General features: G+C 54.2%; 1 protein-coding gene across 1 annotated transcript in view; it reads left to right on the forward strand.

Annotated features, from left to right (window-relative positions):
• The window catches only part of VOLCADRAFT_91973 (uncharacterized protein), a gene marked incomplete at both ends in the record, with an annotated part of 9,936 nt that extends 4,415 nt beyond the window's left edge, over window positions 1-5,521 (forward strand). Inside the window, 8 exons of the mRNA XM_002951325.1 lie at window positions 56-89; window positions 434-499; window positions 769-827; window positions 2,229-2,616; window positions 3,228-3,404; window positions 4,222-4,482; window positions 4,786-4,943; window positions 5,377-5,521. Coding sequence (XP_002951371.1) covers window positions 56-89; window positions 434-499; window positions 769-827; window positions 2,229-2,616; window positions 3,228-3,404; window positions 4,222-4,482; window positions 4,786-4,943; window positions 5,377-5,521 — 1,288 coding nt within the window. The remainder of the gene's footprint in view (window positions 1-55; window positions 90-433; window positions 500-768; window positions 828-2,228; window positions 2,617-3,227; window positions 3,405-4,221; window positions 4,483-4,785; window positions 4,944-5,376) is intronic.
• Window positions 5,522-12,471: the final 6,950 nt, after the last annotated feature.

Below are 12,471 nucleotides of genomic sequence, written 5' to 3' on the forward strand. Positions count from 1 at the left end.
ATCTGGACATTTGCCGCTACTGCTGCTACTGCTGCTCCTACTTCCGTCTCTGTAGCTTCTTGTGTAGCTGCTCTGTACGGGGCAGCTACGTACGTACGTACGGCATTATTCCGCGTTCATAAGGGTTTCGTTGACAGGGGGGGAGGAGCGGCGCCGGTGTCGGGGGAGGAGGGGGGGAGGGAGGAGGAATAATGAACGCGGCCAAAAGCAGCGGAACGTGGGCTTTCAACGGCCGACCGAAGTCAAAATCACTACCAACCAAAACGGGGATCACCCAAAAAGGGGAGAGCGCGTTTGGGGGCCCGTAACTTAGGGAGGGCCCGGGCGTGCCATTGTGTGTGTGTGTGTGTGAGGGGGAATTGGAAGCGCTGGAGCACTGCAAGAAGGGGAATAAGTCGCTCTCCCCCCCCCCGGACCCCCCCGGACCCTCCAGGCCGCCATTTTCACCCATTCCCCCCACATGGGTACGGAACACTTCGACAGTGACCGATCGATTAACGTGCGGTGGCCTCGCGGTTGGGGATCTAACCGACTGGTGGCAGTTACTCACCGCAACCAACGGCATCGGCGCCGCTGACGTCACCATCACTTGAACTCCAGAATGCTACGACATGGTTGCCGCCGCAGCTGACACGGATCGGCCTGCGTACGGCAACCGTACAAGGCCGTGGCGGCAGAGCGCCACCACCGCCGCCGCTGCCGACAGCTGCGCCGTTCCCTCTAGCGGCAACGCTGTCACTTCCCCTGCCGCCGCCGCCGCCGTCGCAGGCCCCTGCAGTACTGCCGGAGGCCGCCGCCACCGCCACCTGGTCTTGGGTGCCGTGGGCGTGAGGGGACTGTGTATGGTGTAGCTGTGGCTGTAGCTGTAGCTGTAGCGGTAGCGGCGGCGGAGGCAGGCGCACCGCAACAGGGTTGTGCGAATCCTGGAGGGAGCCAGTACCTAGTTGCCCTGTGGTTCCAGCTCCGAAACCCCACACGGTCACCCCTGATACCGCTTCGCCTCCTCCTCCTCTTCCTCCTGCTGTTGCTGTTGCTGCTGCTGCTGCTGCTGCTGCTGCTGCTGCTGCTGCTGCTGGGAATAACGTTGACAATGATGTCGGTCGTGATGTTGGTAAAGGTGAATATTGATGTTGATGTTTTCGTGGGTGGGTCGGCCCCGAATGCGGTGTTGCAAGGTGGTGCTCAAGGGAGGGGGGAGCCGAGTTGGGGACACTGCATGTGAGGTCGTTTCCGGCGGCGGACTCGTCGCGCACATCGCAAAGTTGGCGGCCCAGACCCTCCTCTGGCTGCGGCGCCACCGAGGTGCAGCCAGGCCGGGGGGAAAAGCAGAAAGCGGTCAGCATGAAGGCGCTATGATGTCGGGGCGATGTTGACCCGCCTTGGAGATGGGACGGCTGCTAGATTGCGAAAAGTTGGGTGAAAGGCAGCAGGAGATTAAATGTACAGGAAGTAGCTGTAAAAAGTTTATTATAGGTATCGGCTCGCTTTTGAGGAAGATGACGACCCCAGGACTTGGGCAGCCGGAATGAACGGCGGAAGTTCTAGCCTTATTGGGACAGAATGACGAAAAGGTGGAAATGGATGTTTTTTTGCTTAAGTCAAGGTCAGTGATGCCACGGATGTAAGCCTTTTTCATTGCAGCTGATCACATCATAGCAGTAGTGGGGTTGATGGTATGAGCAACGCATTAGTGAATCACTAATCCAGCTAGATTAAGCTTCTCTTGATGCAAATAACGTTTAGGAATACTGTCAGTTATAATGACTAAAAAGCTGAGGCTTTACAAAGCAATCCTTGCAGCGAAGCCAGGTTGGCTGCTAATGCTTACAGCACACGCTGGGGCCCTATCCTTAAACGGACGGACTCGGCAAGCCATGTACCAGCAAGCCATGTGCAGGCTTCATGTACTGCGAGTTCAGATAAATTTACGACCGTTGTACTGACAGCCGGCATATGGAGAAATGCAGGAAGATTCACATATTCCCAACGTTGCGCATGCATTTCATGCGTTGTTTTTTCCGTTGTAGTCCTATTTACAGCCCTTTACTGCTCAGTCAGCGGCAGACTGACGCCGGCAGTGAGCCGCAGTTGTATCATGCTTACAACTCGTTAGCTTAAGAACTGTATCAGAAGCTTTTATAATTCTAAGCTCGCTGTCCACTTGCAACTCGATCCATGGTGAAATCAAGTATAGTTTTAACTGCGCTACTTTATATTGCCTTTCACAGCGCTTCGGGGCAATGGATTCGGGGTACCGGCAACAATATTGCTATTAATATCTCAAGCGACAACATGTACCGGTTTCGTGTGGCAGTTACTCCCAGGCGCAACCTTATCTATGCAATTTCTGGTCCAAATGACACCATCGTGGCATTCAACTTCACCCGTAATACTCGCGGTTTCCAGTCGGCTATTTGGTCTACGCCTCAGATTTCCGGTCTTGCTGAGAAGCAGCCCGTCCTCAACGTTGACACCAGTACAGACCAGGTCTATTTCCTTCATCCAGTCGATGGAAGGATATACTGCTATGACGCAAGCCAGCAAGGTCCCAACGCTGCTGCTCCTGTATGGGTCTCCTCCTTTGTGTGCTCAGACCCCGCCGATACGCGAAACCAGGTAGACGCCGCTACGATTTGGGGAAGTTTCTTAACCCATTGGATCACAACCTGAATCTGAGGTCGCCGGCGATTTTGACTACTTGCGCACTGTCGAATAGTTGCAAGCGTACGGTAATGAGTCAGCGGTAACACGATCGTCTGCTTATGTATGTAATGCTTGTGTTATACGCATTTGACAAAAGGCGAAAACGTTGTTTTGGGATGTTTTCAATCTGGCATATAGGGGCCGTGATAGGAGCCATTCCGTTTGGCAATAGGAATGGCAAGAATATTGATATTGATGCAAGAATATTGATATTGATGTTTACTTCCCTAGAGATAGGCGTGAAGATTAGCCAGAAGATTAGCCAATCCCGAATACTTATCTCCATCCGGGTTATCAGTTTTGACTTAGCGCCTAGCAGCGAAGCCGATTCGCTCCTTCCATCTCTGCCAACCTTTCTGACTGACACTTCATTCTCCTCCCATTCCCCTCGCACACCGACAACCCGCTTCGGTCCCACTTCCCCATTCCCACGTAACCTCTTGCGATTGCCCCCGTCTCCCGAACACACATGCATATATACAAACGCACGTACAGCATGCACATGTTCCCATCTCCCGCTGCAGCACCTTCAAGCCTTCACCGCAAACGGCACATGGCTGCTTGCCCGCTGCAATAGCAGTGTGGTGATGGTGGGTCCAAGGGGCCAGCTGCTAAAGACCTTTGCGGGCAGCAGCATGCGGGCCTACGTGGCGAGCTCAGACCTGGCAGCTGCCATCTCCGTGTACAACAACTTCACTCGGGTAAGAGCGATGTCGGTGTGCGGGGGAATGGAGGGTTGTAGGTTGTAGGGTTTTGAAGTATAGGGTTTAAAAGGCGCAGAGAAGGGAGGTTTTGCAACAGGCAGGGAGTGGCATTGGGGGTTTAGGATGAGAATTGTTTTTTTGTTTAGTTGTGAAGTGGTTTTAGCACCAAGGACCCGCTCGCCCCGATCCGGTTGGGAGTTTACAGTTAGGAAATCCAGTTGGTAGTTGGGTTAACTGCCGCTAACTGTCCCGCCACATAACGGGTTAAGGGTAGTCATTTCAGCGGGTTTCGTCCGGCGGGCCTGACCGTTTGCCGTTGGCCTGTATGCATGTCAGTAACACAGTCCCAGTGGAGCTGCGTGGCTTGCCAACCTGATGCTGTGTTTCGCCCGCCGCCTTTTATCCCCTACCACCAGCCCGCAAGCCTCGTTCAACCCTCCCCCGACCCCCCTTTCCATGCATTGGGCGCATCTTTCCGCCCTTTGCATGTACGACAGTTGACGCTTTGCTTCGTACATCATGTGACTTCCCCCTTTTCCCCTTTTTCCCCCTTTTTCCCTTCCCGCGGGTTCTAAAACCTTCAAAACCTTAAAACCCTTTCTAGATGACGACCTGGATTACCAATAGCTCAGGGGCGTTCCTAGAAATTTGGAAGTTGGATTCCACGTCCCCCCTCCCCCAACGCCCCGCCGCTACCATACGCCTGCCCGCCGGGGTCAACATCTCCGGAGTCAACACCGACGCCCAATGGTGGACCGTTATCGCCGAACGTGCCGTACCTGTCGTACATGTAATGCATTCCTTGACCCTGCAGTACCAGTCTGCGTTTGATTTGGGTCCATTACTTCCCGGCGTGAGGGAGGGGGAAATGGATCTGAGTGTACTGCCAACACCGGTTATCGCCAATAAGTTCATGTACGGCATCGTACAAGGCTTTAAACCGTCGTCGGTTCCGGGTTTATACCCCGACGATTATTGCTGGTGGTTTTTTGCCGTCAATTGTACGGTGCCCAAAACACCTACATTGCTATGGGTGTCCCAGAGACAAGGGACCCGGGGCTTCCTGGCGCCGCAGGTGTGTTTGTACGGATGTACGGATGTACGGAACAGAGGGTTTGGGAAAAAAAGACCCTCAGGGAGGGACAGGGGGGTTTTGTCAGTCCGCTTGGCTCCATCCATGCGCTGCTCGTTGCCATCTCCATCTCTATTGCTGCTGCTACTGCTGCCACCTCTGTCGCCATCTCTGCTATTGCTGCTGCTACTGCCGTCACCTCTGTCGCCACCTCTACTGCTGCTGCTACTGCTGCCACCTCTGTCGCCATCTCTGCTACTGCTGCTGATACTGCTGCTGCCGCCATCTCCATTGCTACTGCTACAGGTTCCCTGGGTGACAGCCCCTGCCGTATTCATTACTGACTACCAGCAGAATGCCACACGGGGGTTCGACAGAACCACGGGTCAGGCCTTTTTCAACGTCCCCACAGACCCCTACACGTTGAAAGGCGCTACTCCGCCCAAGGGGACTTACAAAATTAGGTGTGTGTGTGTGTGTGTGTGTGTGTGCTGGGGGTTCCCGGTGGTGAGGGGGGTATCGTATTGGTGAAAAAGAAGAAAAAGAAGGGAAAAAAGAGGAAGAAAGAAGGAAATTTTTAAGGAAAAGGAAAGAAAAAAGAATAAGAAAGAAAGAAGGAGGAGGAAGGCGGCAAGGATGAATACACCGTGCCAACACGTCGGGGGAACCACCAGCTGCGGAAGGTGTATAAATTGATGACGCAACAACATCGGTTTTGAGGGCGAAGAGAAAGGGAGGGAGGCTTAAGGGGGGAAAAGGAAGCGTAAAAGCTCTCCCCCTCCTCTCCCATGGGGGGAGAAAACCCCACAAGGAAAACGCCTGATACACATCCTTCCCACATCCCCCCCTGGGTCTTCCCCCTGCCCTGCCCCTTCTCCCCACTTCCTCTGCATGCAGCCTGCCATGGGTGTCGTACGACGGTTACTTTCAGGTCTTTCAGAATGACGAATGGCAGTACGACCAAGGCATTGAGGGCGCCGGATCCATTGGGAATATACTTTCCTTACTCGGCACTCCCTTCAAACCTCCACTGCCCCCCTAACCGCGACGCCACCGCGGTAGCCACCGGCACCGCCTTCACCTGCGGCGGCGGAGGCCTTCCACACCGCGCAGCCCCTCACCCCACTCACAACTCCACCTCCCCCGTTTTCCCTGCTGCACGGACAACGTCGCCGTACATACGCCCGCCAGTGCGGCAGTATCGGGATAGCTGCGAAAGTGGCCCGTGCCAGTGCTGCAATACTCGCCTGCGGGGGCCCCCCGCTTCACCCCGGGGGCCGGTTGTCTCATCCCATCAGTATGTTCGGGAGAGCGCGCCGGCTTGGCTTGATGATGATGATGATCTGTGTTGGTGTGCGGGGGTTGTTGGAGGGCTGCTGCAGCCGCTGATCGTACTACCGTACTCGGGTACAACTGGACCTGGACTCTAGGTTTACCTCCTCAATTAGGGCGTCATTTGCCTTTCCCCCAGTGTGACCTTTCTCGTCACGTATGTATGTATGTATATGGGGGGGAGGACGGGAGGGTTCGTGCCGGAAGGAGAGGGGGTTTATGCATGTCCCCTTACGCCCCTCTTGGACTTGCATCCTAAACACCAGCACGTTTCACAGCCCCCGCAGCCTCTCGTTTTATAATTTTCTCTGGTGCACGTTTGGTGCACGCGATTTCCCCCCTCCTCGTCCTCCTCCCTGCGTCCGCCTCGATAAATAAAAAAGCAAAAAGCTGCGAGCTCAACCAGCAGGCAACAGGCGGAAGTCTTAGGTGATCATGAACTTTACTGCAAATATCTGTTTTTGTTGTTGTTGCTGATGTTGTCAAATTGTGATGGCGATAGATCACGATTCGGAAATTTATCGAAAGGATTGCGTCCTGGGGTGGAAAAGATTCTTCATACCTCTCTGGCTTTTTTTCCTGCTTGAAATGCAAACAACCAACTTGTCCTGTGTTGACTGGCTTAACCTGTGCTGTTGCCTTGGGATGGCGAATGTGCCTTTTGAGTTGTGAGTGAATTTGTTGTCCAATATGCTTCGACTTCTCGAAGCGAAGTATGCGTGTATAGATAGGCAAGTAGTTAGTGCGAAGGAACTGCCGTGCTGTGTGGAAGCAGGGCGTATGCATGCATGTGCCGGACCACAGTACGGCAGGGGACGCCAAGCTTCTACTTGGGTCCCACATACTTGGGTCCCACAAGGCGCATTAGTTCTTTAACTGCCGTTGTTTTGACTATTACCGCTGCTGGGACAGTGTCCTCTAGTTTTCCCTCAACGCACCCAGGCAGTCCCGGGATTGCCGCAATGCAGCGGTCCCTGGTTGTTGCTGGCTTTGTGTGGGTCGCTGGTAGGGCTCTTTGGCCCTCGTCGGGGCCCTTGAAGCCCTAGAGATTTAACGGTGCAACGCAGGTAACAGGCTCTATGCGGAATGCGACCCATCTCTGGCTCTGTGTAGTCATATGCCCAAATCTGTTATTCATCTTGCACGTCTGGCCCTGATGCACCTCCAAAATTTCATTGCTAGAAACGTCCTAACGAGAAAGAGAGTTTGTTCGGCGACAAAGGGCTACAACCAACTTTGAACGAACATCACGGAAGTTAGAAATTTTGAGTTTAGCAGAGGTAAATTGTACCATTGGGTGGATTTCCACTTGCTTGGTGGCTTTGTTGAGAATCTCGACTTGAAGGACTGTGCGTTAATTTGACAGCACGGCAGGGCTTCAGTACGACATGATTGCTTCCAGGTCGCGGTTTTCACTATGTTCTGTGTGTCGTATGTTTGTGTCCATGCTGTTATTTTCATGACGTTTCTGGATGGTACCTCCAAACCATGACAAATCAACGCTTGATGTCGCAAAGTGGTTCGGCACCTCGGATGCTCGGCATACGCCGGCGCTTGATTGACAGAAGCATTGCGTCTAGTGGTTTAAATGCAGTGCATCAAAGATGTCCTTTTGGTCAGGTGACTGCGGAGCTTGGCTTCTTACCGACACCTGACCCATTGCAACGGTAGGAACGTGATCAAACACGCACAGCTGCACTTTAGGCATCAGTTTATAGGATTGCATAATAACGTTTTTATCATAGTGTGCTTGTTATAACTAGCAGCTTAGGCTCTAGGGTTTGACTTATTTGTCGGAATGGCGATGACTTCCACTGCCTGCTGCGGACCTGCGAGACATCTTCCGCCCACCTCGATCTCTAGCATGCTCTCGCGTTCTAAACTGGCGATAACCATCGCAAGCCCTCTTCATGTTACACCCGAAAAACATAGTACCTCACATACTCTTATCATCACCGTCGCCACAGAAAGGACAAAAACCTTGAATTACTGCCACACAGCAGAGACCTCAACAACAGACATCCCAGCAGCCGCTGCCCTGGGGCGACCTCGTGTCCTTCTGTCCATCTGTCGCAACCCAAGCTGCCGAGAAGCTTCTGCCCGCCGTACAACCTGCAGCAAAGGTTCCCCACAGCGGCGATCCCCACGCCTGCCTCCCCCATCCCATACCAACCACGTGTATGAGATATACATTCTGCTTCCCAACCGCGGGCCCGGCGTCGTGATCTACTCCGCTTCTAGGTTAGTCCTCAGCCAGCGGAACTCCGCCGCCGCCGAATGGGAGGCGGCGTTACAGGACGTGACCAATCTGGCGGCGGCGGCGGAGGTGGCGGCGGAGGGCCCCAACCGGACGAGTTCTGCAGCCGCCGCCGGAACCTCCACCGTCCGCAGTCCCGGTCCCCTGCGGCGAGCTCTACAGTCTTTGCCGCCCTTCCCCAAAGATGCGTTACTTCCGACGACGACAGCGATAAGCGGCTCGACGGCAGGGGTTGGTACGACGACGGCCGTGACGCCGGCGGCGGCGGCGGCGACAACTTTGGCGGAAAGCGGGGAGCTGTGGCGGGCCTACTTGATGCTGTCGTTCCTGGCGCACGTACGTTATTACAGTTGGTTATTGACGGTTGGGCGTTGCCAGTGAGGCTTTCTGAGGGTGTTGCTGCCGTCTGCCGTTAGCGGCTGTACATTGCGCCGTACACTACCGTACATCGCCGCCATAGTCATACTTTGTGGTTTAGGCATCCACCGCGGCCGGTGACACGCAGGCCTACATGTGGTGTGAGCCTGGCCCGCCGCCTGCCGTACTACCCGCCGTACTAGCTGTCCCATGGGTCCATGTCGCGGCGGCGATCGATATGCCGCCCGTACTGACGTATGCAACGTACAATCTGTATAACTGGAGACGGCTGGATCCGGACGGGCCTGTACGACTGGGCAACATCGTATGCCTGCAGGTACGTGTGCGTCTGTGCTTTGCATATCTTCGTTCGCCGTCTGTCTGTGTCTGTCTGTCTGTGTCTGTCTGTCTGTGTGTCTGTCTGTCTGTGTGTCTGTCTGTGTGTGTGTCTGTCTGTCTGTCTGCCTCAGGAGCTGCTCAGGGTGGGGTAGGATGGTGTACGTGTGTGTGTGTGTGTGGGAGGGGGGGTTCTTCCAGTTTCCCAACTTTCCTTCAAATTTGTCTCCGTTTCGGTTTCCTCCCAGAACTTTCTAGGTGGGCCCGATGAGCAGTGGTTCCGCTTGGTGCATGTGGAGATCGAAGCGCGGGCGGGGAGGGCGCTAGTCGGGCTAGAGGCGGTGCAGCGCGCAGCCCGGGAGGTAGGTGTGTGCGGGGGGTCGGGGGGGAGAGGGACCACAACGGCCCAGGGAGGGAGCACCGTGGCGAGGGGGGAGGGGAAGGAAGGCAGGGCGCAAGACGGAGGGGAGGCAGGGGCAGGGGCGTGGCGAAGTGGAGGGGTCGCCTTAGGTGTGCGTGTGTATGTATGTATGTATGTATGTATGTATGTATGTATGTATGTATGTATGTATGTATGCATGTATGTATGCCGGCCGAATTCGCACTCGGGATTGTTTCATGGCCCCGGGGACGTCCTGCAGGATGACTCAGCTGCCGTACTGGCGGGCTTGATCCGCATCTCCGAGGCTTTACGGGACATGCAAGCGACGCTGGCTCGGATGGGTGCGTGGGGTTGCGCGTGTCGTGTCGTGTAGTAGTGGTAGGAGTGTGTTTTTTGCGGGTTGACAGGTTGACAGCCTAGGTGGTTGTCGGAAGCGCGTATCGGGGTATTGCAAAATGTGTCGGCATGGGCCATGGGCTGACTGACAAGCTGTCTGCTCCGCCAGAGAAGACACCGCATCTATAGAGGTCTGCAAAAACGAGGAATTCGGTCCCGAGGAGTTTAGAAACCCGTACATGTCATATCAGGCCCTATCATAACCCTGCTGCGCCAACTGTTTTTCCAACTGTCTCCCAACCGTAAAATAACGGTTTCCCGTGCGCGCCGCTCACCGGCGGCCGGTTGTCTCTCATCTCTCTGCATTCGAAATCAGGAGAAAAGTGCGATCCGTACATCTACTATCACCGCGTGCGAACGCCCATGTCCGGCTGGCGCAATAACCCGGACTTGCCGCAGGTACGACGGGTACGGCAGGTACGACGACGCTAAGGATGCAAGGATGGGCCTGTGTTGTCTGGTACCTGCCGTACCATACGAGGAGGTCCCATGCCAGCGTTATATTTATACCCTCTTCTAACCACCAGCAACGCCATACCGTAGTGCTGTAGGAAACCCGGAGGGAAAGAAAGCAGCTGGAAGCCTTGCGTACCTGGGATGCCTTCCATACATACAGACGTTATTGGGCTACTGGTATGTCGACGTGAGCCCTAGCTAGGATAGGGCCCAGAACTGTGCCCCGTGCAGCCCAACACTGTGCCATGAAGTATATATATAGAATTGTTTTGGCCGCCGATTGGCACAAATGTGTCTTGACACAGGGCTAGCCATTGTCAATGGGCGGGCACCTGGTGATGTGCCCGGGGGCTTCACTTACTCCAACTCTACTGAGGGTCACAGTTCTATTGATCTGTGCCTTGCATCTTACGGGCTCTTCGAGCAGATTAACACTCTCAAAGTCCTTAGATCTTACTTATGGGGAGAGTCTAATGTGCTGAGTGATCATCACCCGCTTATCCTTCGCCTGCATGCCGTTTTGAGGCCAGGGGCTGCACGGGGTCGGAAGCCTCACCTAGCACGTGAACGGATCCCTATTTTTGATATTTCACGCAAGGGCCGCTTCACTGAGCTTTTTCGTGAACCTGATGGCATTATTACAGAGACCATCAACTCTCTCAAGGAAAAGCTTGTAGAAGGGGCACCCTGTGACGAAAGCATGAATGACCTGCGCACCCTTATCAATAAGTGTGCTAGAGAGACGTTCGGCGATGCACGGGGGATGGAAAAGTCTGTGAAGCGTGACTGGTGGAACGAGGACTGTGCAGCTGCGTGGAATGATATGATGAGTTTCCGTAAGGAGGTCAGGGACCCCGTCTCAGGCAAGCTGCCCGATCTACATAGGACTACCTGGAAGGCCAAGCACCGTGCCTTTAAAAAGGCTAGGAAGGCCGCTATTCAGGAGTTTGAAATGGAAGATATGCGGAGGAGGATTAAGGACGCCCGGTTCAACCCACGCGGATTGTGGACATGGCTGCGTGGGGGAAAACCACCTCCTTGCGGGATCTCAGATATTAATGCTTTTACCGAGCATTTTTCCAAGGTGCTTAATGGTACGGGAGAGACGAGGCAATGCCGCAATGAGGGTATTCAGTTTAGATGGCTGGACGAGGACCAGGTGACGCACAGACGGGAATTAGCTGCTTGGCTTAACGAGGATTTTACGGAGGATGAAATTGCTAGTGGCCTTAAGGCTATGCGCAACAATAAGTCCGCGGGCCTGGAGGGAACCCCGGCCGAGTATTATAAGTACGCTATCAGGGAAACTGAAGGGCAGCAACCCGTGCTTGTGATGGCGCCTTACTTAACGGTGCTATTCAACCGCATATACGGAGCTGAATACCCGAGGGAATTCACGACTAGCACCCTGTCCCCCGTATTCAAAAAAGGGGACGTGTCTTGCTGTGACAATTACCGGGGAATTGCAGTTGGGGGTCCCCTGAGCAAACTTTATGCCAATATCATAGGGAGGCGATTAAATAATTACTGTGAGGGCAATAGGCTACGTGCCGTTAGCCAGGCTGGATGTAGGCATGGTTTTGGCACCGAGCATCACTTGTTTACATTAAGGCATCTTATCTCGAAGCACACTGTGGCCGGAGCCAGGCCGCTTATTATCATGCAAATTGACTTTAGTAAGGCGTTCGACTCCGTTGACCATGAGACACTTTGGGATTTCCTAATGTCGTATGGGCTTCACGGGCGCATCCTCGATTCTTTAAAGGCTAGCTATGCTGACGTGAAGTTTCGGGTCAAGTTAGGAAATAAGTTGGGACCTGAATTCAAGGTGGGGCGTGGTGTTAAGCAAGGGTGTCCCCTTAGCGTAACCCTTTTTGGGCTCTTCATAGAAGTATTCGCTCATTATATTGATGCCCATGATGCTAATTGCCGTGTATGCCTCCCCAGCCGATGGAGCACCCTTCGTGAGCAGAGTGTTAGCCTGGCGGGCGGTGATCTCACTAACCTACTTTTCGTTGACGATGTGTCACTAGTAGCGACAGGGCACGATAGAGCTGAATGCCTTCTGGGGCTACTCGAAGCCTACTGCAAAGCGACGGGTATGGCCGCGAATGCCGCCAAGTGCGAGGTCCTCATTTTTGGGGGTGCTACGCGTGAGCGGAAGCGGCTTGTTGAAGCTGAGTACCGGTTAGGTGGGGTGGGGTTGCGGGTCCTGACCGGCAACGAGACGGCACGGTATCTCGGGTTGCACTATGGCCCAGGAGTGCAGTTCTCAGCTTGTACCAAGCAACTACTCACAGCAGGGAGGCGGGCCACATTTGGGCTCAGCACCCTGTGTCGTGATAAGAAAATTACCACCCCCAAGCTATGTATGTCTCTCTACAATACACTAGTTGTACCGGTGTTTTCTTATGGAGCGCAAGTTTGGGGACCTGACTTCATTAATGTGAATTTTGAAGGTGCTATGGCTAATCCC

The sequence above is a fragment of the Volvox carteri genome (genome assembly GCF_000143455.1).
Source record: "Volvox carteri f. nagariensis unplaced genomic scaffold VOLCAscaffold_23, whole genome shotgun sequence".
Classification (NCBI taxonomy): Eukaryota; Viridiplantae; Chlorophyta; class Chlorophyceae; order Chlamydomonadales; family Volvocaceae; genus Volvox; species Volvox carteri.